This window comes from Hypanus sabinus, chromosome 19 (assembly GCF_030144855.1).
Source record: "Hypanus sabinus isolate sHypSab1 chromosome 19, sHypSab1.hap1, whole genome shotgun sequence".
In the NCBI taxonomy this organism is placed as follows: domain Eukaryota; kingdom Metazoa; phylum Chordata; class Chondrichthyes; order Myliobatiformes; family Dasyatidae; genus Hypanus; species Hypanus sabinus.
Genome location: NC_082724.1, coordinates 37187176 through 37212713, shown reverse-complemented (window position 1 = coordinate 37212713; position 25538 = coordinate 37187176). Strand labels below are relative to the sequence as shown.

The 25538-nt window shown below is 39.4% G+C and overlaps 1 protein-coding gene across 1 annotated transcript; it reads right to left on the bottom strand.

Annotated features, from left to right (window-relative positions):
* Positions 1-16498: 16498 nt before the first annotated feature.
* gpr27 (G protein-coupled receptor 27) lies at positions 16499-24329 on the bottom strand. Its single transcript, XM_059944329.1, has 2 exons — positions 23638-24329; positions 16499-23435 (listed from the first exon to the last, which is right to left on the bottom strand). The coding sequence occupies exon 2, from the start codon at positions 23198-23200 to the stop codon at positions 22073-22075; it is 1128 nt and encodes a 375-aa protein (XP_059800312.1). The 5' UTR covers positions 23201-23435; positions 23638-24329; the 3' UTR covers positions 16499-22072.
* Between the last annotated feature and the right edge of the window lie 1209 nt (positions 24330-25538).

Below are 25538 nucleotides of genomic sequence, written 5' to 3'. Positions count from 1 at the left end.
CAAGAAACCTGCCAATTCAACCCATGTCAGGCTCACTGGACCCTCTCCTTCAAGCAATTCAACTTCACAAAGCACTCTGAGGCATTCCAGTGGGCCCATTCCTCATCCCTCTCTAGCCATCCAGGCACACAGTGGACTCCAGATTTTCTGTGCCCTAGTTCTGGTGTACCACCACGACTGCAGATGTATGTCAGTTCATTGCAGACTTGCCTTCAATGTGCCCTGTCCTCTAACTCCTGCAACCCTGTGGATCTCTCATCGCTCGTGGTCCCACATTGCTATGCAATTTATCATGGGCTTGCCTCCTTCCAATGGGGCCACAGTGATCATGATGGTGGCAGACCGGTTCTCCAAGATGGCCCACTTTATTACCCACTCCAAACTTGCATCAGCCACTGTGATAGTGGACCTGATTCTCCAACATGTCATTCGCCTCCACAGTTTTCCTCAGGACACAAATTTCTACTTCTGGCAAGCCGCCTGCTCCCTCCTCCACACCTCGGTGTGCTTGTCCCCTGGCTATCATCTGCCAAACTACAGCCAGTCAGAAAGAGTGGGGAGGCTTCTGAGATGCTTCACCACCTATAACCCTTCCACATGGGAAACATATCTGCTCTGGGTCGAGCTGTTCCACATCTCCTATGCCATGGGTATGTCACCCTTTGAACTGCTTCATGGTTATCAACCCCTGTTCCCCATGGAGGAGTCAACTGTGGATGCCCCATCTGCCAGAGCTCTGGTTCACTGCTGCTGGAATAACTGGAAGAGGCATGGAGAGTGATCCTAGCTGTCAACCATGCATACTGTCACTGGGCCAACCACTGGCAGCCCCCAGCTAGACTATTCTACCAGGAAACAGTGTCTGGCTGTCCACCCAAGACTTGCTCTTGCACAGTAACTCCTACAAGATCTTGCAACAGTTCATTGGTCCCTTCAAGATTACCCATTACATCATCTAGTCACTTACCATTTCCAGCTTCTTCCATCCCTCAGGATCACACCTACCTTCCATGTGTCCTACGTCAGGCATGTTGTCTCAACCAAACTGAGCCTGTCCCTCCAGTACCTAGGACGGTGGAAGGTGGTCCAGTATACAAGGTTCACTGCTTGATGGATTCACGTCATTGTGAAAGGGGTGTGCAGTACCTGGTTAACTGGGAAGGATACGGCCTGGAGGTGAGGTCTTGGGTGCTGTCCAGATTTATCTTGGATCCGTCACTCTTTGATTAGTTCCACCCAACTCATCTGGATAGATCTGAACCGACGGGTGCCATCTGTAGGAGGGTGGGAATGATCATGTCAGGCCTGCACAGGCAGGCACCTCCCACTCTCCACCCAGCAGTCACCTACCACTCATTTCCAACTTTTCACCTGCAGCCTATTTGAACCCAGCTCTCATCTACAGTCCTTGTTCACCCATTGAATCACCCAGCCTCAACCTGTTGCTTTCAGTTACCTTGTTGCCTTGTCATGTTGAATATCTTCTCTCTTGCTTTGTGCCCCCCATCCCCGGCTTGGCAATCCGCAATTTATTATTAAAGTTATCGCTCGCCGCTTAATCATCTCCACTGCTCTGCATTTGGGTCAAGCTTCCTCTACGTTTCCTGACAACATGTCAAAATTCTGGCAGATGTGAGAAATTCAATTGGAGGTTTTGAATAATGCCTGCCGTATATCTGATTACCATGCATTTCATTAGGGAAGACAATAATACAGTTCTTTTAATTACTCTATTCAATAGTGAGATGGTTGGTGTTTTTAAACAACATTAAAGGACAAAGTGGCTTAGTATGAAAAAAATTAATTTCAAGCTGTACTTGTTAGATTAATTGAATTCTGAGACCTACATAAAACTAAAGACTAAGATGTGATTCCTCTATCTCTAAATAAAAAGATACCTGTTTCTCTCTATAGTTCTAAATGTATTGCTATGCAACTTATCATGGGCTTGCCTCCTTCCGATGGGGCCACAGTGATCATAATGGTGGCAGACCGGTTCTCCAAGATGGCCCACTTTATTACCCACCCCAAACTTGCATCAGCCTGTTTCTCTCTATAGTTCTAAATGTATTCAGGCATTGTGGGACTCTGTAATAGGTCATATCAAAGCAATGATTTTAATGTAGAATAAATTGCTTCTCCTGATTGTTGTTGTGGTATTTAATCCAGTTTTCTGTTCATCTATAGCATTTATAACACTTTTCAATAAAGCATGTTTTGTTTACTTAAATCCAGGTCTACATGATTGCTAGTATTGGCACAACATCATCTGCCAAGACTGATATCAGTGCATGACTTTGCTACTGAGCTGCAATGCATCTGTCACAATGTGCACTTTTTCAACATCATGCAGAAAATGCTATGGTCTACAATGAACAATAGAAAATAGGACAAGTGACCAGATGGTTACCCCTGTCCATGGAGAATGTCTATCAGTCCAAGTTCCTTAGAGTTGCAGCTCTGGGAATGCAAACAACACATTTTCTATTCAATGATTAACTTTCAATTGCATGGATTTAATTATCATCTTGTTCATATACAGTACCTCAAACAAATTAAACTTCAAGTCTATATTATATATTATTGCAATATCTCTCGCCATATTTAATGCGTTACATTAAAGTAGAGATTGCACTTCAGAAACGGTGCTCTAACCTTATCCAATACACTTCATGACACCCAATTTTATTTCATTATTACCCATAATTTTCAAAGTAATTTAGAAGCCTGGAGCAATGATATGGAGACATTAGTCCACTAAATTATCTGGAAAGGTTAAATTCAGCTAATATACTAAAGGAGACCAGTGACCATGAAATTGCATCTAAAATCATTTGATCCTTCAAAACCAGAGACCTGACCATTTACAACTCAAAACGTAGTGCAATATGCTTGATTATTAACTGCTCTACAAAAGGGGTATACCACAGAGCTGCATCAAAACTGCTATGTTCAGTTATAGATATATTAAAATTCAGATAGACCACCAGGAAACCTGGTACACAGTCAGGAAAGAATGGCCCTGCAAATTTTTACCATTGACTTGATGCCCTATATATTCAGATCAAATCAAATATGATCTGGCAAACCACAGACTAATTGCCAACTGTGGTCCTCCTTCAGCTGATAAGTCAATGCTACTCCATGCTGAACAGAGAATATGAAAGGAACAAAAGCACAAAATGTATCCTGGAAGGACAAAATCCATCTTCAAAGTGCTGCTTATTGATGGTATCACTGACCAAGCTGGCTAAGTACTAGATGACATATTTGCTAGACTGGGTCTGTGGCAGCTACAGAGTGAGTTAACGTGAGGTCTGAATATCATTAACCTCAATCTCAGTAACCTGCCTTCTCTCAACAGCAGTGTCTATGAATGTAAGTAACACCAACTGCCTATGACAACACTTGGGATGTAGAACGTAGAAGTCTACAGCATATTACAGGCTCTTGTGTGGTGCTAATTTGGGAAGATAAAGAATAGAAATGGTAACTCAACATCCACAAGCGAGGTCACCAACAATTGTAATCCATCGTGTTCTGTAGCTTAAGGAGCCAAAACATCCTGATCCCTATCAGTATAATGAAGGTAAGGAACCAACCCTAATAAATATGGAGCGTTGAAGGGTGTAGAAAGTGACCCTAGAAATAAGATCCGGCATTATCCCCGGACTATGCTGTTCATTGATGCAAATGATGCATTTCATTGTATGTTTTGATGTTTCAAAGTACATGTGACAAATAAACCTAACTTTTAACTTTGTCTTTTAATTTTCATAATCATACAGATTCAAGTTCTGATCTGTGGGTGTCTGCTCAGTGCAATGTAGAGATGTGCAAGAAATTCTAAGTGAATTTTAATGAACTGTAATGAGGATTTCGGCTACAAGGTCAGACTTGTAAAGATGCCTTTATTCTTGGAGTAAAGAAGGTTGAAAGAGGATTTGATTGAGATGTTCAAATTTTGACTGGTTTCGATAGGTTAATTAGTGATAAGATAAAAATATCCATTTGAAAATAATTCAAGACAAGGGGCAGAATTACAATTTTGTACTAAAGATATAAAAGGAATTAGGTGGGCCTTGAGGGAAAAGAGCAAGACTGTGAGAAAAGAATGGAGGATTATAATGTGTTGCTCCACAAGAAAATAGCATAGACTCAATGAGCTGCTTGGCCTCTTTTTATGCTATAACGATTTTATGATCCTGTTCAGTAAATCTATGGGATGCAGACAATTAAAATCAAATGTCCAAAAATTTCTGTAGATTAGGAAAGCCCTCACAATTTTTGTTTACAATAATACTCACAATATTAGCTTTGGCAAATAATACTAAAGATGAAGAATATAAATCAACAGCTCACAAAATCTAAGTGCAAAGAAATATTAAAGATTGTTTAAATCCACAAGAGGGTGGCTGAGCCCAATATTTGATCACTAGTTAATAGCTTCTTACAACGTGGGAACACTCTGCAGAACATATGCCTTTGCATCCAACATGTTACAGCTTTCAGGTTTCCTGTACTGGCCTCTTCCCTCATGCTTTCACCCCATCACCAAAGGCCTCCAAAGTTCATATTTCTTAATGTTGAGCACTAAAACCACATTTAGTTTATCAAGGTTGCTTACTTCCATCACAACTCTAAATATGTTCCATCTTGGTGTCAACTCACATTTACATATTCACTGGATAACCGCTCTGGAACATATTTAATGCAAAAACTTTAACCCTGCCTCAGAATTCCTGTGTCATTTTATTCCTATGCACCCTTTCAGAATGACTTTGTGATCTGCATTATACCGTTGCCCTATTTGGTGGGAAGATTTCCAACCAACATGATCCAGTTATCTAATCCAAGCAGATGTCAGGTATCATTCTTAATGATTCCTTCTAGTCCAGATGTCATGCCTGTTTTCTGAAGCTTTTAGAGATATTTAATAACACTTAAACAAAAGAGACGTGTAAATAAAAAGTGCAGAGCTTCTTGAAAGGATAACATTTCACCCATTGTTTTCACGGATTTCAACTTGCATTTACCTACCCTTCATTTTTGGACTGCAATATTTTAAAATTATCATATCAAAAAAACAGGTACAGATACATCAAAAGTGCATATGCAAATATAATAATAGAAGACGTAAGTGTTACAAAAATATACCTCAATCCTGTGACACCCACACACAAACACAACAGTTTATTCTGTTGTCTAGCACTTGCACTGCTACAAATTTGCCCTCCCAATATGTTTGAAAGTGTTTCTGCTCATTACAGTGTGTTAATGTGAGAAAATATGGACGAGTTATATTACCTAATGTGTGGCTTTGAGAGTCTCATAAAGTGGCACATTTTGGGTTCATGCTAAGTATCACAGCATTGTGGTTTGTAAATACTTTATCTGAAAAAAATCTGGAAATAATGCAAATCCAAGAAAATAAAAATGAATAAAAGCTATTGCAGTGAAGAAAAGTAGATTTAATAAAGAATCTTGCAAAGAATTTGCAAAAATGCGAAGATTGCAATATAAAAGTCCAACCTTCCATAAACTGTATTTTTATTAGCCTTCACCTTCTGCCATTTTTTCAATTTTTAGCATCAATTTGGGTAACTGTTGTCCACTGCAGATATCTTCTTCCCATCCTGAAAATTGCAGCACACCTCAAGAACACATGCTTAGCCTGTTGCTCCACTCTCTCTACACCTATAACTGTGTGCTAGGCACAGCACAAATGCCATCTATAAATTCGTTGATGACATAACTGTTGTTGGCAGAATCTAGATGTTAACATAGAGCATACAAGATAAATTGGCTGGTTGATTGGTGTCACTTAATGTCAGTATTGATTGTGGGCTTCAGGAAGGGGAAGTTGAGGGAGCACACCACAGTCCTTATCAATAGGTCAGCAGTGGAAAAGCTAAACAGTTTCATGTTTCTGAGTGTCAATATCTCTGAAGATCTATCCTGGGCCCAGTATAATTATAAAGAGGGCTCTCCAGCAGCTCTCTATTAGGAATTTGAGGAGATTTGGTATTTCAACAGACACTAGCAAATTTCTACAGATGTACCATGGAGAACATTCTAACTGGTTGCATCACTGTCTGGATTAGAAAAAGCTGCAGGGAATTGTAAACTCAGCCAGCTCCATCATGGGTACTAGCCTCCCCACCATCAAGGACATCTTCAAAAGACAATGCCTCAAAAAGGCAGCATTTATTATTAATGACTCACACCACCCAGGACATGCACTCTTCTCATTGCTACCATCGGAGAAGAGGTACAGGAGCCTGAAGACACAGACTCAATGTTTGAGAGACAGCTGCTTTCCCTCCACCATTAGATTTCTGAATGGACAATGAACCCATGAACACTACCTCAATATTTCTGTTCTTTTTTGCTCTACTTATTTAATTTTTTTATTAATAATTTCTTATTATAATCTAGGTATACAGTATGTGTACAGTATGATTCTGATTCTGATGAAGCCACTCTATAGTCAGTAAAATTCCTTTGTCTCTGTATGGTGTTGCTAATGTGAATTCTGAATTATGTTGCATGGTCTAGCTTACTGGGACTTGCACTGCAGGGCAGAAAATACAAATGAGCACAAAGGGAAAGGAATAGTAGAAACAAATGTTCAATCCTGATAGCAACGGAAACAAAGAGCAAACTTTCTTAGGTTTAGAACTCAACACTGAGAACCATAGGCTGCAATGCGCCCAGAAAATAAAGTATTTTTCCTCAGGCTTATATTGAGACTCATAACAATATAGGAGGCTACATAGACAGGGGTCAGAGTGGGAGTGGGATGGCAAATTAAAATGGCAGACAACTGTAAGCTTGTGGTGACCTAAAAGCTACAAGTGTTGGGGGTGAGGCTGTTTACCAATGAATTCACTACAAAATCTCCATTTGTAATTCTTCAGATAACAAAATAAGTCCATAACTACTTACAGACTTCGATGCTATCGGGCTGATAATTAGCAAGAAATACTCATGTCATACAAGTGTCAAACAGTGAAATATCTTCTCCAATAAAAAAGTCTAGGAACTTCCCCATGATAGCAAATACTCAATGGATTCAGTGATATAGTTTCAGTGTGTATCATCTATATATTGCACTGCAGCAATTCAAAGTTCAAAATAAATTTATTACCAAATTATATAAATGTATATAAATTATATAAATATATATATATGTACACACACATATGTAGGCAGTTAAAATGATTTTGGTATGGACTAGATGGGCCAAAGGGCATGTTTCTGTGTTGTACTTCTCTATAACTCTATGTTACCATATACTACCTTGAGATTACTTTTCTTACAAGTATTTACAGGAAGTAAGAAATATAATAAAATTGTACAAAAAGACTATACATAAATAGACAAGGACTAACAAACAGGCAATGTGTAAAGGAAGCCAAACTGCGCAAATAAAAGTAACACTGAGAACATGAGCAGTAGACAACTTGAAAGGTTTTGGAAGCAGTTCAGAGTAATAGTGAATGAAGTTATCCACACCAGTTCAGAAGCCTGGTGGTTGTATGGTAATAACTGTTCCTTCAGCTGGTGTTGTGGGACTTAAGGTTTCTGTACATCCTGCTTGATGGTAGTAGCAATGAGACCACCGTGGATAGTGAGGGTCTTTGATGATAGATGCTGCATGTATATGTACTCATGGTGGAGATGGTTTTGCCTGTGCGGGACTGGGCTGTACGTACCATTTTCTGTTCCAGGGTATTGGTGTTTCCATACATACTCTCCACTGTGTATCTCAAAAGGTACGTTAAAGTTTTTGGTGACGTGCCCAATCTACGCAAAGTCTAAGAAAGTAGAGGCACTGTTGTTTATAAACTTTCAGAAATGTTTCACTAACAGTGTATCCTAATTTCAATTTTCTGCTACCAGAAGGACAAAGACAGCAACCTCTGATTAACTGATTAAAATCACAGAACAACTTACAAGATTCCTTCCAAGTTCCAGACAGCGTTGACTGTCTGTGCAAGCAGTGAGACTAGTATTTCCTAGCCTAACAACATAATCAAACTGAAATGATTCAAGAAGACAGCTCACCAGCACATTCTGAAGTAACAGGCAGTGAACGCTATCTAAGCATGTAATGAATTTTAAAGAGTTCAATCGAACCCAGATGTATCCAAATGAGAACACGGTTCACTCATTGCTGTAAAGTAATACCATGATCATTGATGAGGGAACATATTAAACCAAAGCTAATCCTTTATCTTCAACATTCATTATAACAATGGAAGTGAGATTTTACATTCACACTCAAGAACTAAGTTTAGGGATTCATCACTGTGCAACTATACAAGCAAACTAAAGATAATTATTGCAATCTTCATAATACTTACTGCAAAACTCAGTTGATAACAGGTAACACAGGTGAACTTCATGGATGCATGCTTTGCACACTGTTCTGCATTCGCTAAACTCATGACTATGTGGCTAAGCACAGCTTCAACACCATCTATAAATTAGCAAATGACACATGTGTTTTTGGTAGAATCTTAGTTTGGCAATGAGAAGCCATACAGGAGTGAAACAGGTTGACCACACACTCAATGTTAGCAAGACCAAAGATACGATTGTGGACTTCAGGAAGAGGAAGTTGGAAGAACAAACACTAGTCCTCATTGAGGGGCTAGTGGTTGAAATGGTGATCAGCTTTAAGTTCCTGGGCATAAACATTTCAGAATATCTATCTGGGGTGCAACATGTTTATGCAATTATGAAGAAGGTGCAGCAGCAGCTATACTTCATTAGGCAGTTGAGGAGATTTAGTATGTCATCAAAGACTCTTGCAGATTTCTACAGACGTACAGTGGACAACATTTTGACTGGCTGCCTCACATCTGGTATAGAATCTTCAGTGCATAGGACTGCAAGAAGCTGCAGAGGGTTGTTGGCTCCACACCATCGAGGATGTCTTTAAAAGAGTCAATGCCTCAAGAAAGCAGCGGTCATCGGCTGGAACATTCCCTCTTCTCATTACTGCCATCAGGGAGAAGGCACGGGAGCATGAAGACCCTCACACAATGTTTCAGGTATAGCTTCTTCCCGCTGCCATCATATTTCTGAATGGTCCACGGATACCACCTCACTATTCCTGTTTGTACTGTTTTCCATAACTTATAGAATTATTTTATTGTACACTGTACTGCTGCTGTAAAGCAATAAATTTCACCACATGACAGTAATAATAAACCTGACTTTGATTCAGCATTGTTGGCAGGAGCATAAAGATCATCTTTGACAGACAACCACTTGGAGGAAAAAGAGTGACATTTTAAAAATCAAGAACGCTTAATTCACCATATTTATGCTGGGTCTCCTATAATTTAACCAGGATGAAAATTCCACTGACATTCACAAAATCCATTTGCATAGAATAGGTTAAAGATGACTGTAACCAAAGCAGCTGTCCAAAAATTATCACAATATGAAGTGATGGGAGTTGAAATAGTGAAAAAAGGACTGTAAAGAAACTAAGTTATTATGTTGGATATAAAGGAGGGAATGTTCTCTGGAAATGGTTATTATCATTATAATAGCTTAACTATAATGGAAGCAGTGGCCAAGCAAGGGATCCTTTCACAAGGTAGTGGCATTAGTTTACACCAAGAAGAGTAGCGGATTTCCCCTTGGTGTCTTGCCAATATTTATCTCTCATTCAGGAACAAGCAGATTATCTGGTGATTTCTATGTTTCTGCTTGCAGGGCCTCGCTCTGCACAACTGGCATTTTCTTTATCTTCCATTACATTAACAAACACTTTTCAAATGTATTTTCATTGGCTGCAAAACAATTTTGAAACATCTTACAATCATGAAGGCCACTGGAAAAATGAGCAAAATTGAGCACCAATGTGGCAGAGTGGAGAAATCTATGCTCTGAATTCAATTTGTTCAATATCTGATTGAAGATTGTCCTACTGGCACTTTTCTCTTAAAAATGAATTAGGCATTCATCCTAATAAACAAGTTTATAGGAATTGCAAATTGAAAAATTATTTTGAAAATATGTAACATCTGCTGCAGGTCAAGCTTTCATTTGCTGCCATTGTGGCAGTCCTCAAGTAGAATTTTCAAAGGAAGACTTTCCCAAAATACTACACATTCTTTAGCAGACTATTTGTAGAAAGGGTTACATGAGTGAATCTGCAGATGCTGGAAATAAATAAAAAAACAAGAAATGCTGGCAGAACTCAGCAGGCCAGACAGCATCTATGGGAGGAGGTAATAACGACGTTTCCAGGCCGTTTCTTTTTTCTATGCGATTCTGCAATGATGCTGAAAAATTATGTTTTTTTTTAATCCACAGCATGAAGCTCAGGATGTGTCAAACCTTGGCTTCCTCTTTCTTTTCCCCTTTTTCCACTCTATTTCCCATTCTTTCCCATAGTTTATGAATTATGCTGGATTAAGATGAATAAGGGTCAGCAATATATTGTATAGATACTTCCACACAACCTGTTGATCATCATGTGGCAAATTCGATATTAGAAGCCCATAAATGATCACATCATCGTGAAAATGACTGCTACCTGAGGTCCCTTTCACGTGCACATGCAGATTTTAGAACCAGATAAGCTGACCCTCTGCACTCAACAGCTATCTGATGAGGCACAGCATGTTCCAAGCACTCACTAGGCTTCAGTGACATGACCTAAGGCCCCAACAACTTTTAGGTTAAGTGGCAACTTTTTAAATGATAAAAGACATTTCAAAAATTGGTGAAATAGATGTACAGTACTGTGCCAAAATCTTAGGCACATATATATAGCTGGGGTGCCTAAGACTTTTGCACAGCACATTTCTGTCTGGATTAATTTTGATTTGACTTGAAGCACATTGTGGAAAATCATCCATCCCCCCTCTTTTCCTTCGCTACATCGACGACTGCATTGATGCTGCCTCCTGCACGCATACTGAGCTCATTGATTTCATTAACTTTGCCTCCAACTTTCACCCTGCCCTCAAATTTACCTGGTCCATTTCCGACACCTCCCTCCCCTTTCTTGATCTTTCTGTCTCCATCTCTGGAGACGGCTTTTCTACTGGTATCTACTTTAAGCCTACAGACTCTCACAGCTACCTGGACTATTCCTCTTCCCACCCTGTCTCTTCCAAAAATGCTATCCCTTTCTCACAATTCCTCCGTCTCCGCCGCATCTGCTCTCAAGATGAGGCTTTTCATTCCAGGACGAAGGAGATGTCTTCCTTTGTTAAACAAAGGGGCTTCCCTTCTTCCACCATCAACTCTGCTCTCAAACGCATCTCTCCCATTTCCCACACATCTGCCCTCACCCCATCCGCCCGCCACCCCACTCAGGATAGGGTTCCCCTTGACCTCACACTTACCACCCCACCAACCTCCAGGTCCAACGTATAATTCTCCGTAACTTCCGCCACCTCCAACGCGATCCCACTACCAAGCACATCTTGGTCTCCCCCACTCTTTCGGCTTTCCACAGGGATCACTCCCTACACGACTCCCTTGTCCACTCATCGCCCCCCATCCCTTCCCACTGATCTCCCTCCTGGCACATACTTGTAAACGGAACAAGTGCTACACCTGCCCCTGCACTTCCTCCCTCACCACCATTCAGGGCCCCAGACAGTCCTTCCAGGTGAGGCGACACTTCACCTGTGAGTCGGCTGGTGTGGTATACTGCATCCGGTGCTCCTGGTGTGGCCTTTTATATATTGGTGAGACCCGATGCAGACTGGGAGACCGTTTCGCTGAACACCTATGCTCGGTCCGCCAGAGAAAGCAGGATCTCCCAGTAGCCACACATTTTAATTCCACATCCCATTCCCATTCTGATATGTCTATCCATGGCCTCCTCTACTGTCAAAATGAATAAATGAATCCAAACTCAGGTTGGAGGAACAACACCTTATATACCGGCTGGGTAGCCTCCAATCTGATGGCATGAACATTGACTTCTCTAACTTCCTTTTTTTTCTCTCTCTTTCTGCCCTTCACTCTGGTGCTCCCCCTCCCCCTTTCTTTCTCCCTAGGCCTCCCATCCGGTCTTCTCCTATCATTTCGCATTCCCCCCCCCCCCACTACTTTCAAATCTCTTACTATCTTTCCTTTCAGTTAGTCCTGACGAAGGGTCTCGGCCCGAAACGTCGACAGTGCTTCTCCTATAGATGCTGCCTGGCCTGCTGTGTTCCACCAGCATTTTGTGTGTGTTGTTGTTTGCACCTCCATCCTCTCTTTTTTGCCCTTGAAACAGCAATATCTGTGAGTCCTAAGTTTTTGTAAATGTTGCTAAACATTTAGTAGATACAGGAGCATAAAAGTCTTATATACCCTAGATACGTATCACACACACAAAATGCTGGAGAACTAGCAAATCAGGCAGCATCTGTGAAAATGAATAAACAAATGACGTTTTGAGCTGAGACCCTTCTTCAGTAGATATATATATCTAAGACTTCTCCACAGTATTCTATGTATTTAACATCACATTAACGTATTCACAAATAATAAAAATCATTGAAATAAACTGAGTCAAGAGCATAGCCAGCACTTGCACTATTGCATGGGGTCAGGGAACCCATTAATATGAATAGGGTCACTGCTCCCAGACTTCCCCAGTAGAAAGTTAAGAGACAGGAATATGGTGCATCTTAACTCCTTCTTTAGCACATGAGTCATCTGCCCTTGGGCAGCAGGGGCATCTGACCTCCAGCCTTAATAAGATTTTACTCTTTCCTCACTCATGTCCATGACGTTGATTCCCCTCAGAACCAAACAGCATGATTCTACCATGAAAAGGTGCAGGCCAAATATCCCCTCAATCCCACTTCACAAATCAGTAAGATTATCACTGATCAGATCATTGACCTTGACTACATTTTTCTGCTCGATCACCTTAACCCTCTAAATTAATGTAATCCAAATTCCACTTTGAATGTGCTCAGCAGTCACAAATCTCTAGGTTAATAATTCCAAAGATACACAGCTCTCTGGCAGACGTAATATCTTATTATTGATGATTCTTCACCCTGGGATTATGTTCTTTAGTTCTAAATTCCTCCAATAGGAGAAACAGCCTCACAGTATCCATAATGTTAACTTCTCAGACTTGGATATTTAGCATAGCTCTGGTTCTGTATGGGCTGATATTAACTTTGAATGTACAGAAAGAGAAGAGGCAGAACAGGAGGTGAGATGTGTTGTTTTGCTGTAGGGAAATTCAAATGAACAGGTTCATGTCAGCTCCTGTTGGATTTAAAGAGAATCTTAATAACAATTCTTTTTCTCCATTTCCTGACTATAGCCAGCCATATTAAGAGGATGCCTGTTCATGGAAACATAGCATCATACACCGGCCAGAGAGTCAATTGTATTTATTATAGCCATGCATACTATTTCCTCTGTGGTTTTCATGTGAGCAAGAGTTTCATTGAATCCTGATGTATATGACAAGAAACAATAAACTAAGAGGAGCACAGAAGAATTTATCATTCTGTGCCTGTTGGGGATACTGAGACATTAGAAGCATTGGGAGATAAGGTGCTTGTTGGGAAAACAAGACATACAAGGTCATCAGGAGATCAAAAGTGTAATTGGAACCATCATGGTGAGGACTGGGAAGTCAGAGAGGAGTTACCAGCGGGAGATTATAAGTTTCAGATGAGTGGAAGACACACAGATGCTGTAATCTAGAACAAAAAAAGGCTGTTGGAGGACCTCAGTGGTCAGGCAGCATCTGAGGGGGAGAAGGAATTGTCAGTGTCTCCTGTGGACATCTGGAATTGGGGTCTCAACCCAAAATATTGGCAATACTTTTCTCAACCCCCAGAGTTCCTCCAGCAGCTTCTCTTTCTTTGCTTTTGATCGGTGGGAGGCATTCACATCAGGTATTGGATTATGGGATCTGGGCTGTGGGGTGTGGTGGACAAGCTGGATCTAGTAGGTAAGTGGAAAGGCATAGTGTCTGGGGGGGGGGTAGTGGGGGGGCTACGACACAGGATTGAAGTTGCAGAAACTTGTAAGACTAGTTCGCTCCATTATGGCTACCAGCCCCCATAGTATCCAAGACAGCTTCAAGTAGTAGTGCCTTAGGAAGGTGGTGTCCATCATCAAGGACCCCCAGCACCCAGGACACGCCTTATTCTCATTGTTACCATCAGGAAGCCTGAATGCACACACTTAGTGACTCAGAAACAGCTTCTTCTCCTCAGCCATCCAATTTCTAAATGTTCTGCTGCCGTAAGGTTAACAAATTTTCCAACATCTGCCAGTGATATTCAACCCAATTCTGATGCTGATTATTGCTGGATGCTGCAGTCACGGTCGTCCTTCAGTTGCCAATGGTATAGCCTCCTTTAATGGTTCTTGATTACCATCTATCAATCTCCAGCCTGCCCCCCTCCTGTTTATATTAATACTCATTTTGTAACTTATTATTCCCCATTCAGTATTATTTTGCAAGAGACAGGCAAGTGTGTGATAAAAAAATTGAAATGCTGCTACAGGTTAAGCACATCTTATTAATGAATGTTCTTTTGCACAATGATACTCCATTTGGCATTTGCATGAGAACCTGCTGATGTAGGATTCACCAGCACTAGATCTGCAGCTATTATGAAATTTTAAATTAGAATTCATTTAAAAGGTAACAGTTTGTTAACACCTATTTCATTGAATTACTCTAGGAGAAGAGGATTGAGAAACCAGGAAATCTCACAGTTTTAGATTCGGTAGAAAAACATGTTAAGAGTGAAGTGGCACAAGTCTCTACAAAGAGAAAATAAGAATACAAGAAAAATCTACATTTGTAAACACAGTTTTTATGTGCAGCTCCTATAAAGTTCAGCTGTCTAAAAATGACAAAATATTGAAGGATTTTTGTGTAATTTTATAATCGTTCTCTTAAAAGTCCTACTGGTAAATTAATATTTTATATTTTTAAAACAAAGCAATACCAGCTTTTACTGACTGATTAATATAAAACTTTACAAAGACAGCATTTTTTCCAAATATATTACTGACTTCATAATGTTACCAATTAAAAAACTAAAATTAAAAACTTATAACATCTCTTGAATTCAGCTCAGAGGATCCAATCAATAAAGAGCAGTTAAAATGATTCTGTTTTCAAAAACAGCGTCCTAAGCAAAACAACCCAATTATGATTATATTATACAATTTATCTGTCTGTAATAAATTACAGTGAATGTGATGAGACTTGATCTCTGAAGATCTAATTTCATTTAAGCTCAGCAATGATCATCACAAATCAGCAAAGGCTGCTACATGACACAAGATTAATCAGTTGTAGCAAATACAATCTACTCCCAGTAGATCCAGGTCCACAGACAAACACTTAGCATTGCATGAAGGAAGATTAGACTGGTCTCCTTCCAGCATTTGAAGATGTGGTGCAGGAATTAATGCTTATTCATCTACCTGCACTTTACTCAATCTGGAACTGGATACAACTAAAGCAGAAGGGGACATATCATATTGTATCCAAACCCCTCCCCAACAGCAGTTAAACAAATCTAGTTAACTCTCTTAATTTTTTAATGTATTTGCAAGATGTAAGAACCATGCTAGAATGTTCAAAATATAAATTAGCTTTCATCTGCCGTATACTAAGTTATTATCAGTTAATTGATTTGCATCATGAGAACCTGGAATAGGCCATATAAAACCCAAAGAGCTTGCCTGGAGTTGTGCCAGATGTAAACTTCACTTATAATTTTGGAATCTAAGATACAATGAAAATAAGTACAAAACTGGAGGAAAACTCACATAGACTGAGAGAATAATAATAAATTTACATAATAAACACAATGGTGAGCAGAGGGAACTTTAAATTCCTTGGTGTTATCCTATCAGAGGATGTGTCCTGGGACCAGCATGTGACTACCATCACAAAGAAAGCACAATAGCACCTCTACTTTCTTAGAAGGTTGCGCAGACTTGGTATGCCATCTAAAACTTCGGCAAAGTTTTTAACAGATGTACAGTGAAGTATATCCTGAATAGTTACACTATGGTCTTGTATGGAAGCATCAATGCCCAAGACTGGAAGAATCCACAAAAAGCAGCGGGCACAGCCCAGTCCACCACAGGTACCTCCCCATCATTGAGCACATCTACAAGGAGCACTGCCACAAGAAAGTGGCATCTCTCATCAAGCAATCCCACCACCCAGGGCATGCTCTCTTCTTGCTGCTGCCATCAGGAAGAAGGTACAGGAGTCTTAGGTCACACACCACCAGGATCAGGAACACTTCTTACCATTCAACTATCAGGCTCCTCATCCAGTGTGAACAACTTCACATTTGAATTCTGAACTGATTCACAACCTATGGACTCACTTTCAAGGACTCTACAATTCATATTCTCCATATTATTTATTTACTTATTTATTTGATTGTCAGTCTTTGTTAATACATAGTTTTTCATTGAATATGTTGTATTTCTCCATTCTAACTGTAATTGCCTACAAGAAAATGAATCTCGAGATCGTATATGGTGACATATATGTACTTCCATAAATTACTTTATAGGATCCTTTGCATAGAATCTACAATGTTAATAATCTACATTATAATCTACATTTATGATTACAGAAAGAAACACAGATAAAAATGTATCCTTTATGAGGCAGCTCTGATAATCTTGAACTTCAGAAAGTGTTGTCAGTCATCAACCAAAAAAGAGTGACTTCTATTTAAGAAATGCAGCAATCAGTTCCAAATATTCGATATCATTTGCTTGATTGGTATTTTAGTAGTATCCAAGGCATTGGGGAAAATCCTGCCATTTTTCTATCAAAAAGGATTAGCTGTGTCATTACTCCATAGCATTTGCAGGAACTTGCTTTGTACACATTGGCTGCTCTATTCAGTATTTTATACCAGAAATAATATTTTAAAATTATTTCACTGCTTTGGGAAGTTCTGAGGTCATGAAAGGCACAATGTCATTCAATTATATTTGTTCTTCAAAATAATGCTAAATGAACACTTGCGCCTCATTCAAAGTACACATAACCAATATTCTGGGTAGAACACCAAGACTTTTTGACTGTTTTATAGGATGAATAACAAAAGGTTTTAACAAAAGTTGGCTTTATGTAATTAAGTGTTTGTTTTTAACATATTGGTACAGCCATGCTATAAAATTATTCAACTACTCCTTACAAAAATTGATCACTTAGGACAACGTAATTTCTTACTGCAAAATGATAATTGTAATATTTCCATTTGTTTTGATATTTCTCTATTGATAACTTAATTGAAATTCATCTGTAAAGATGAATTTCCAACAAAATTTAGGACTGCAAAGTAGAATTAGATTCTCTAAGACTGACACATGACTTGAAATTTGTTGTTTTGCAGTAGTACAGTGTAAAGAGTGTAAAAATCCATGAATTACAAAAGTAAGTAAATAGTGCAAAAAGAAAATGGAATAATGAGGCAGTGTTCATGGACCATTCTGAAAACCGATGATTGAAGGGAACAAGCTGTGTTTCTGAACCTTTGAGCATGGATCTTCAATCTCCTGTACTCCTGTAACTTTATGGAAAGAACTGGAGAAGCTCTGTTTGGACATATACATTAGAATGAAATATTGATGGTATAATGCATTTATTTGGACCAAATAGAAATAACCTTCTCAATTCTCTATCATCATGATTCCTTTTTGGCCGTTCCTTTGCAAGTTGAACAAAAATGCTAATTCATCAGATTTAACATTAAGTCAATCAACCCAAGCATGGTCATTCAAAACATTTTGTACTAATTTCATGATATACTAAAGAAGATACATAAAGTGAGATTTTTAACAACCCATTTCAACTCTACGAAAACATAAGGAACAGCAACACATCAAAATTATATCGTAGGAAAAACATATTTCATAATGGGAGTTTGGGGTCCTAACATAGGTCAATGCATTAAAGATAGCTAATGTCAGAATGACTGAAGGATATCAATAGGATTCACTTTCCTTGTTATGAAGGGTTGAGAATTAACAGGATATTACAAGTCAGTGAACACAATTACTGCACTTTGATTGGGAGAAAAATAAATTCTAAATAAGTAAACACAAGAGATTCTGCAGATGCTGGAATTCTGGAACAACATGAACAAGTTGCTGGAGGAACTCAGCAGGTCAGACAGCATCTACGGAAATAAATAAAGTTGACATTTCAGGCCGAGGCTCTTCATCATAACTGGAAAGGAAGGGGGAAGATGCAGAAAATAAGCATTTTTTTTATACTTAACTAAACAAGCATCTGTTTTAAGGTGATGCACTTGGACGTTCATCTTTAAACTAATTGGTTTCACTCAGCTTCACTGGAATGGAATGGAAGGTGATCTAAGCTTACTTTTACAAAAACAAAAGGCATTAAAGATTATATTTGTGAGTGCAATAGATAGAAACAAAATTTTGCAAGATTGTTTCATCTATTTTCTTTCTCTCTGCTTTTAATCCAGATCAGAGAGCTGACTGCTTTGGTGCCACTGAAGAAATAGTTATATTGACTCAGATTCATTCAAAAAGAGAAGAGGAATTTCATCAGCTCTACTCTAAAAGTAGCTACTGCCATGTAAGATGGATCTCCTAAGAAAGACAGAAGACCCAGAGGGGACAGATATATCATCCACAGATGGAGATGCTTTACTTCAATGTCCCAGGCAGCTCATATGAGCATCCAAGAAGAAAGTAAAGCAATTAACTGTGCTAAGCCAATGTTCAAGAATAATTGCTAAAACTATTAATTTCTTCCCCAGAAGTTATTTAAAGCTTGTAACCTAACCTTTAAACTCTGTAGAGGACAATTTTATTTGCTTGATATCTAACAGTAGTTAAGTAAAATCCAGATGATGCTACATTATTTTAGAATACTGTTCTGTCTTGGCAAAATTCAGTTAATTTTACTTTAATACATTACACCCTCCCAATGTATTTAATATATTACCAATTTGAAACATCATATGCAAAGATCAAAAAGTTAGTTTATGGTTATGTTGTATGATTTCTTTCATAATTTGAAGGAAAGTTAACTCACATTATTAGTTGGTAATACAATTTCATCTGCTTATTGTGAAAATGGTATAAGCAAGTCAAATGTAATTAATCTTTTTTGACCAAGCTCCCAATTGATTCTTCAATGAGAAGTTATGATGAAAGGGTTTTAAATTCACCTGGCCCTCTTTCTTTGAAAGATACATTGCACAGATTATAAATTTACCACCATCACATTTTTTTTCATTTTCTGTGCCAAAATGTCTTGCGGTCTTCCTGCTAGAACCAGCCAGTACTGAACAATGCTGTCAGTTTTACATTTAGTAATGCCCCACCCCCACAATGAAAAACCCAGTCATCTCAGACAGAAATACTGCAGTCAGAAAAGAAAGACTGCTAGATGGATCTGGATTCAGATTCTGGTCATTTTAGAGAACAAATAATGGTCTTTCACTGTCCCCCAAGTACACTGAAAACTAAAATTTAGTTTGAAAATTACTGTACATTTACTCTGCAGATTACTGAGATCTTCTTCATATAAAATGTCAGCCAATGCACTTTGCAGAAAAATACTTCATTTTAAGCTGAATCTTATACCAACACTGGAGGATCTGTCCCTTAATCATTAGAATGACATATCTTTGTTTTTGTTAATATTTCAACCACAAATACTCTGAAATTTATAATCACCTGAGATTACTCCATCTTCAGACCACTAATTCATGTCTTTTTAAATGTTTTAGTGCATTCTCTGTTTCATTGTCAAACAATCTTGAGGAATGTGAAAACTATTTGACATAATCATGGAAAACATTAATAAATCTCCTCACATGTTTGTAATTGTCCTCATTGAAAGTATTTATTCAATGACTATTTAACCATACCATCCTTCAATTGATAAATGTGAAATATAACTGATCCCTTATGGGAGGAAGGCATCTATAATTCACTCACGAATTCAACAGATTTCCTTAAATTCTACATCATTAATAAAATAATTATTTTATTTTATTTCAGTTCGAATCTATAGAGCATTCAGCATGTGAAATAAGAGTTAGGTTGGCTAATCCATATCGTACGACAGAATTTGTATATTGAAATAAATAAAAATAAACATTAAACTATTAATTCTTCCTTTGGATTGGTTTTATTGCAACAAATTTTATATAGCAATAAAACCAAGTTGCATCATATAGATTGAAGCACTTCAGATTGTCACAATGAAACTTAACCTAATTATCAAACACAACTAAAGATTTTCTAAGTTTCAAAGTCAGTCTGATTTTTGTGATTTGTTTACGCAGTTACATTCTTTATTGGCTGTTTTTAGATGTATTTGACTCACTAAACCATCACAATGGCATAACCCACTTTAAAATTTTTAATTTAAGTAGTAAATTGGATGGATAATAAAAGGTCTCCAATATTCTTAAAAATGTATTTCATAACCTTTATTTTTTTCAACATTGTGACAGGGTTCCAACATGCCAAATTTGTTTTCATTTTGAAAAATTACTTTTCATTTTCACATTAACAAAATGAAAGTGAATTAATTGCACTAACTTAGGGGACAGAGTTGTATCATTTAGGATTGCTACACTGTGGGTTTGCAGGTTGTACACCTCAATTAAGTAAAACACATTTATATCAAAGGCTGTTGTCCCTTGTGTTGGGAACATTAGTAGAATGCTGATTCAATAATTTGTCCAGTTAAGCATTTTCAATCCAATGCCAGCAACAAGATTTACAAATTAGCTATATTTTGGCAGCATTTACTTGGTATCTGTAGGTAATTTTTGGATATCATTTGTTGCATAATAGTTTGGCAGCTGATGGAGATTTAGTTACATTTCAGCAACTTGGCCAGTTTCTAAGCTATTTGAAAGAAATATAGGAAAAAGATTAGGCCATTCAGCCCTCAACCCATTCCACCATTTATTTAAACCAATGTTAATAAAACATATGCAACTGTAAAAGTGATTTTTGTTTTAATTTCATGTATTGTTCAATAGGTTCTTGGATTTGCCCTTCTTTCAACAACTTGCATGATTATTCACAACTGTCAATCTTTACATATCAATAAGGAGACTTTGCACCTCATTCACCTAGTCCACTTAAATATCCTTTCCTGCAATCGACTGCTACTCTCACCAAAACACCCAAAGTACATTAAATGAGATCCATTAATTTGATTTTTCATTGTGAAGAGAAAACTACCCTTCTGCTTAATAAATTTATTTTCAAGTAAAAACAGTGGAAATGTACAAGAGAAAAAGAGCTACTTTCTTGATTCAATCAAATGAAGAGTACAGTATAACTTACTAACTGATAATTTTGTAAGACAATAACTACAGCTAACACTACAAGACTTATTTACATTCAGCTAGAGAAATGTAAAATTGACATTTGTTTTTCAAAGACAAATGCACATTAAGATATGAAATTGCAAAAAGTAATGTTTAAAGGTCAAAACATTTTTCAGTATATTACAATGCAGAGAAACAAGCTAAGAAAATATCAAAAGGAAAGTACAATCATACAAAGTTCTTAAATTGCAGTGGGAAGGGTGAAAAGTGTCACTGAAATTATGATTTATACAATTTTTACACTCCAGTTTGCTTTTTTCCTCTTCTGGATGTTATTAATAATTCACTGCCCTGTATAAAGCGCAGCACAACTAGGAACAAATATATTTCATTTATTGTAAAACACTCTGAGATTCGGATTGCTTAATTGTGTTTGAATTCCCTGATCAATACGTTTTTAAGCAATCAGTAAAATTTGTATCAAACTGGGTCCAACGTGGAGTCAACGTGAGAGATTCTGATATAAAGTGGCCTCCATGAATTCGTATTCCAGAGAGATTGGCTTGTCCTCAAAATACTTGACTCAGTGTCTCGCACTTCTTAAATGTAAACAGAAACCAGTGCAGTTGACTGTTCTGTGACAAAGATTAATCCGCCAAACGCCTGCACATACATTATTATGAGTTCCCTTGCGGATTTTCTTTTTAAAAGACGGTGTCTTCCTACTATTTAAATGTATTTTAAATAACGCAGTAAGCTTCCCTGGGCGTCTGTGTGCTTTGAAAACAAGGGAAGTGGGTTCTGAAGCAAATCCTCAGCTCTTTGTTGAAGATAAAGCACAAAATCGGATTGACCCCCGCCTGGGCAAATGTCATCCACACTGCAGCGGTCAGGTAGACTTGGGGGATGGTACTGGCTTTGACAAAGACCCGCAGATAACATGCGACAATATATGGCGACCACAGCAGCAGGAAGAGTACGGTTATGATGTAGAACATCCTGCCTATTCGCTTTTCCATTTTGAACTCATCTAAGACCAGCAGTCTCTTGTTCTGGTTGTGCGTGGTCTGCCGGATGCCCACCAGGGTCGGGGGTGTGGGTCCTCTGCCGAAGCCAGCGATCCAGTTGGCGGCCGCCTGGCCTGTGGCGCCCGGCCCGTGAAACGTCCAATTTTGGCTGATGGCCGGGATCAACTGAGCGGGTTTCATCTTGCGGTGGTCGTATACGAAAAAGATGAGCTTGACGTAGACCATGTGTGTGGCGGCGATGATAACCGCCAGCATCAGCATGAAGCCCAGGGTGTCGTTGGCCTTCACGTAGCGGTGCTCGAAGATGCACTGCTCCTCCTCACGGATGAACTTGTAGGTGCCCACGTCGAAAACTGGCGGGAAGGCCATGGCGACCGACAGGGTCCACACCATGCAGATGACCGCCACACAAGTCCACACCGTCATTCGTTTGGAGTAGAAGCGGTGGTGGGCGATGGCCATGTAACGGGTAATGCTGATGCAGAACATCATGAAGGCGGCGTGGAAACAGAAGAGGACGGCGGCGAAGGCGATGATCTTGCAGCTGAGCAGGCTGTAGGTCCAAGCCGAGCCGCTACTGATGGAGATCATGACGAACGGGAAGCAGAGCAGCGAGCGCACGATGTCGGCCAGGCAGAGGTCCAGGAGAAAGTAGTAGGGAGCCCGGTGCAAGCTTGGCTCTTTGAAGAGCAGGAAGGAGAGCAGCAGGTTGCCGGTCAGGCTGATGCAGATGATCAAACCCAGGGAAGCCAGCTTGACGGCCGAGGCGGTGATGGCGTAATTCTGAAGAGAGCTATTCGTCTCTTCTAGCTCACTGGCGTTCGCCATCGAGGCGAGCATGAGAATGGGGCAGCCTCGATCCTCGCCGTCAACAGATCAGTGTCTCCATTTCCATCGGAAAGGGCAGACCCCACGAACCACAAAGTTCCTTTTAATCCTCATTGTGTAACCACCGTTGCGGTGGGGAGGGGAGAGGATGGAAACGGGAAAGGGTGTGGGGGAAGACAGTCTTCCTTAAACGAATGGTTTTTGTGGGGTTTTTTTTGTTTCTATCCACCCTGAAGACCAATCATTTCTGAAATAGGAACAGGAGACATTCGTTTAACTGTCTGACTCAATAGGGAAAGCAACCTCGGCTCTCTTGTACTCCCCCCCACCCCCAGTACAGCAATTGCCGCCGCTTCAAAGGACGTTGTCAAACGAGCGACATAACACCCGCAACACAAGCACATACAATCCCCGGGCTAGGTAAAAAAAATACTAATAAATAATAATACCTCTTCTTCTCCAGCCGTGGCAGGGAGCTGAACTTCCGGTGAGTGCTAACAGAATGTCTTTGGGGTTAAAGTGAGCCTGCGCAGAAGGTGACAGTTTTTTTCCCAGCCTTTTAAAATATATACTTATAAAATCTCAATCCTTTTGTTTTGAGCTGGTTAAATCCCTCGCCCCGCCATCTGGCCAGCACAGGCTCCGAGCTTTCTCTTGCATGGAGAAAAATCCAGTCCTTCCTCTCCAACTGCGCAAGTTCCCTGCTGCACTGTACAAGAATATCATCCCCCACCTTCCCCTCCCTCCCCTACTCCCCCCGGCAAAACAGGCTCAGTCTTCCGTGCTGCTGTCTTTCTGTTACCGAACCCCGGTGTGAGTGGCACTAGCCCGTATTTATAAGCACAAGGAAACGACTATTATCCCCTTTATTTCCTGTACTGTACGAGTAAATCTATTCCGAGATGATAGCAGTGATCATTAATATCAGTTCCAATAGAGAACCTTTTTTTGTTGTTGATGAGATCATTAGAAACCCAACGGATTTGATCTGTACTCACAATAAATCACAATCGCTCATGCGTGAATTGCACAAATGAAGGGAGTGTTCCCTCACAAATCTTTTCCTGCTGCATATTTTCTTAAGCAAACCCTGATAATAATGAACACGTATATACAAAGCAACAAATGTTCACTGCACTTTCACAAAGATAGCTTAATAGCAGTTACAATGCCGTTACTAGTCTGCTTGTATCCAACGGGAAGGGTGGGGGAGGGCAGGATCGCATTGAGCATGCCGGAACAAAAATGATCAATGCCCATCTTTTCGTGTTCAGTCTTTTGGCACTGTCCTCTCTCGGAGTACAAAAAGAATTATGCAACAAAGGATCCATTTTATGTTGTTGCGACAAACTCGTGTTTTTTTTAGGTTTTACAGCAGACACCAAAACCGTAGTAGAAACAAATGGAGAGGAGGATTGAAGATAAGTACAGTTACCCTGGTGGCTCTCACACAAACAACTGGACAAAACCTGCCTATTCAACGCCAACTTGCAAGCAGCTATGACTCTCCTCTGCTTGAGATCTCCCTTCATGTGGTTGATACACATGCACCCCCTATGGACACGTTCGTTATAGCTCTGATCCTGTCGGGAGGCGGGCTGCACAGGAAACCAACCACGGAAACCCCCAAAGATTCTAACCGGGAAACAAAACTTGGAAGCTAATCCCATAGTTGACGATTTTGAAATATTTACCCATCAGGCGCTAGTACAACTACACATACTTGTACAACGATTGCGATTACGTGAAAAGTGAAAGGGTGGAGGGGGTGTGTGCTGAAACAGCATCAGGCAGCATCTGTGGAGTGAGAACCAGAATTAACGTTTCAAGTCAATGAACGTTCATCGGAACTAGACGAAAGATCATTGACTGAAAGACTATACAAATGAATGCTTCCATCATAAAGTATTGAAACAATAGTAAATTATGGTTCTAAGAATTAATTATATCACCTTAATCGCATTTGTACGGGATGAGGGGAAGGGAAGAACTGTTTTGAGGTACAAGTGCACGCAAGCAAGACTGTACGATAGTAATAAAATATTTTTGAAAGTGAACATGATGGTCAAGATCTTCACATTATTTTAAATCCAGAGCAAAAGCTACCAAGGGAGATATGACAATTTTTTGAACCAAGTTTCACTGAATGTAAATAGCGGAAATCAGTGTTTCCAAAGGAGAATAGGAGGGTGGATTAACCGCTGTTGTAAAAGACCCCTAGTGTAAGTAAATGTCTAATTAACCACTGAAAGGGGACTAAAGGCAGAATGATTGTTAGAATAACAAAGAAAGAGCAGGGGAATTTTGTAATGTAAGTAGGCCATAGACTCCACGACTAAGCAGTCTCCTT

Excerpts from the sequence above, each read along its gene's own strand:
- gpr27 (XM_059944329.1), bottom strand. The coding sequence starts at position 23,200 with ATGCTCGCCTCGATGGCGAACGCCAGTGAGCTAGAAGAGACGAATAGC.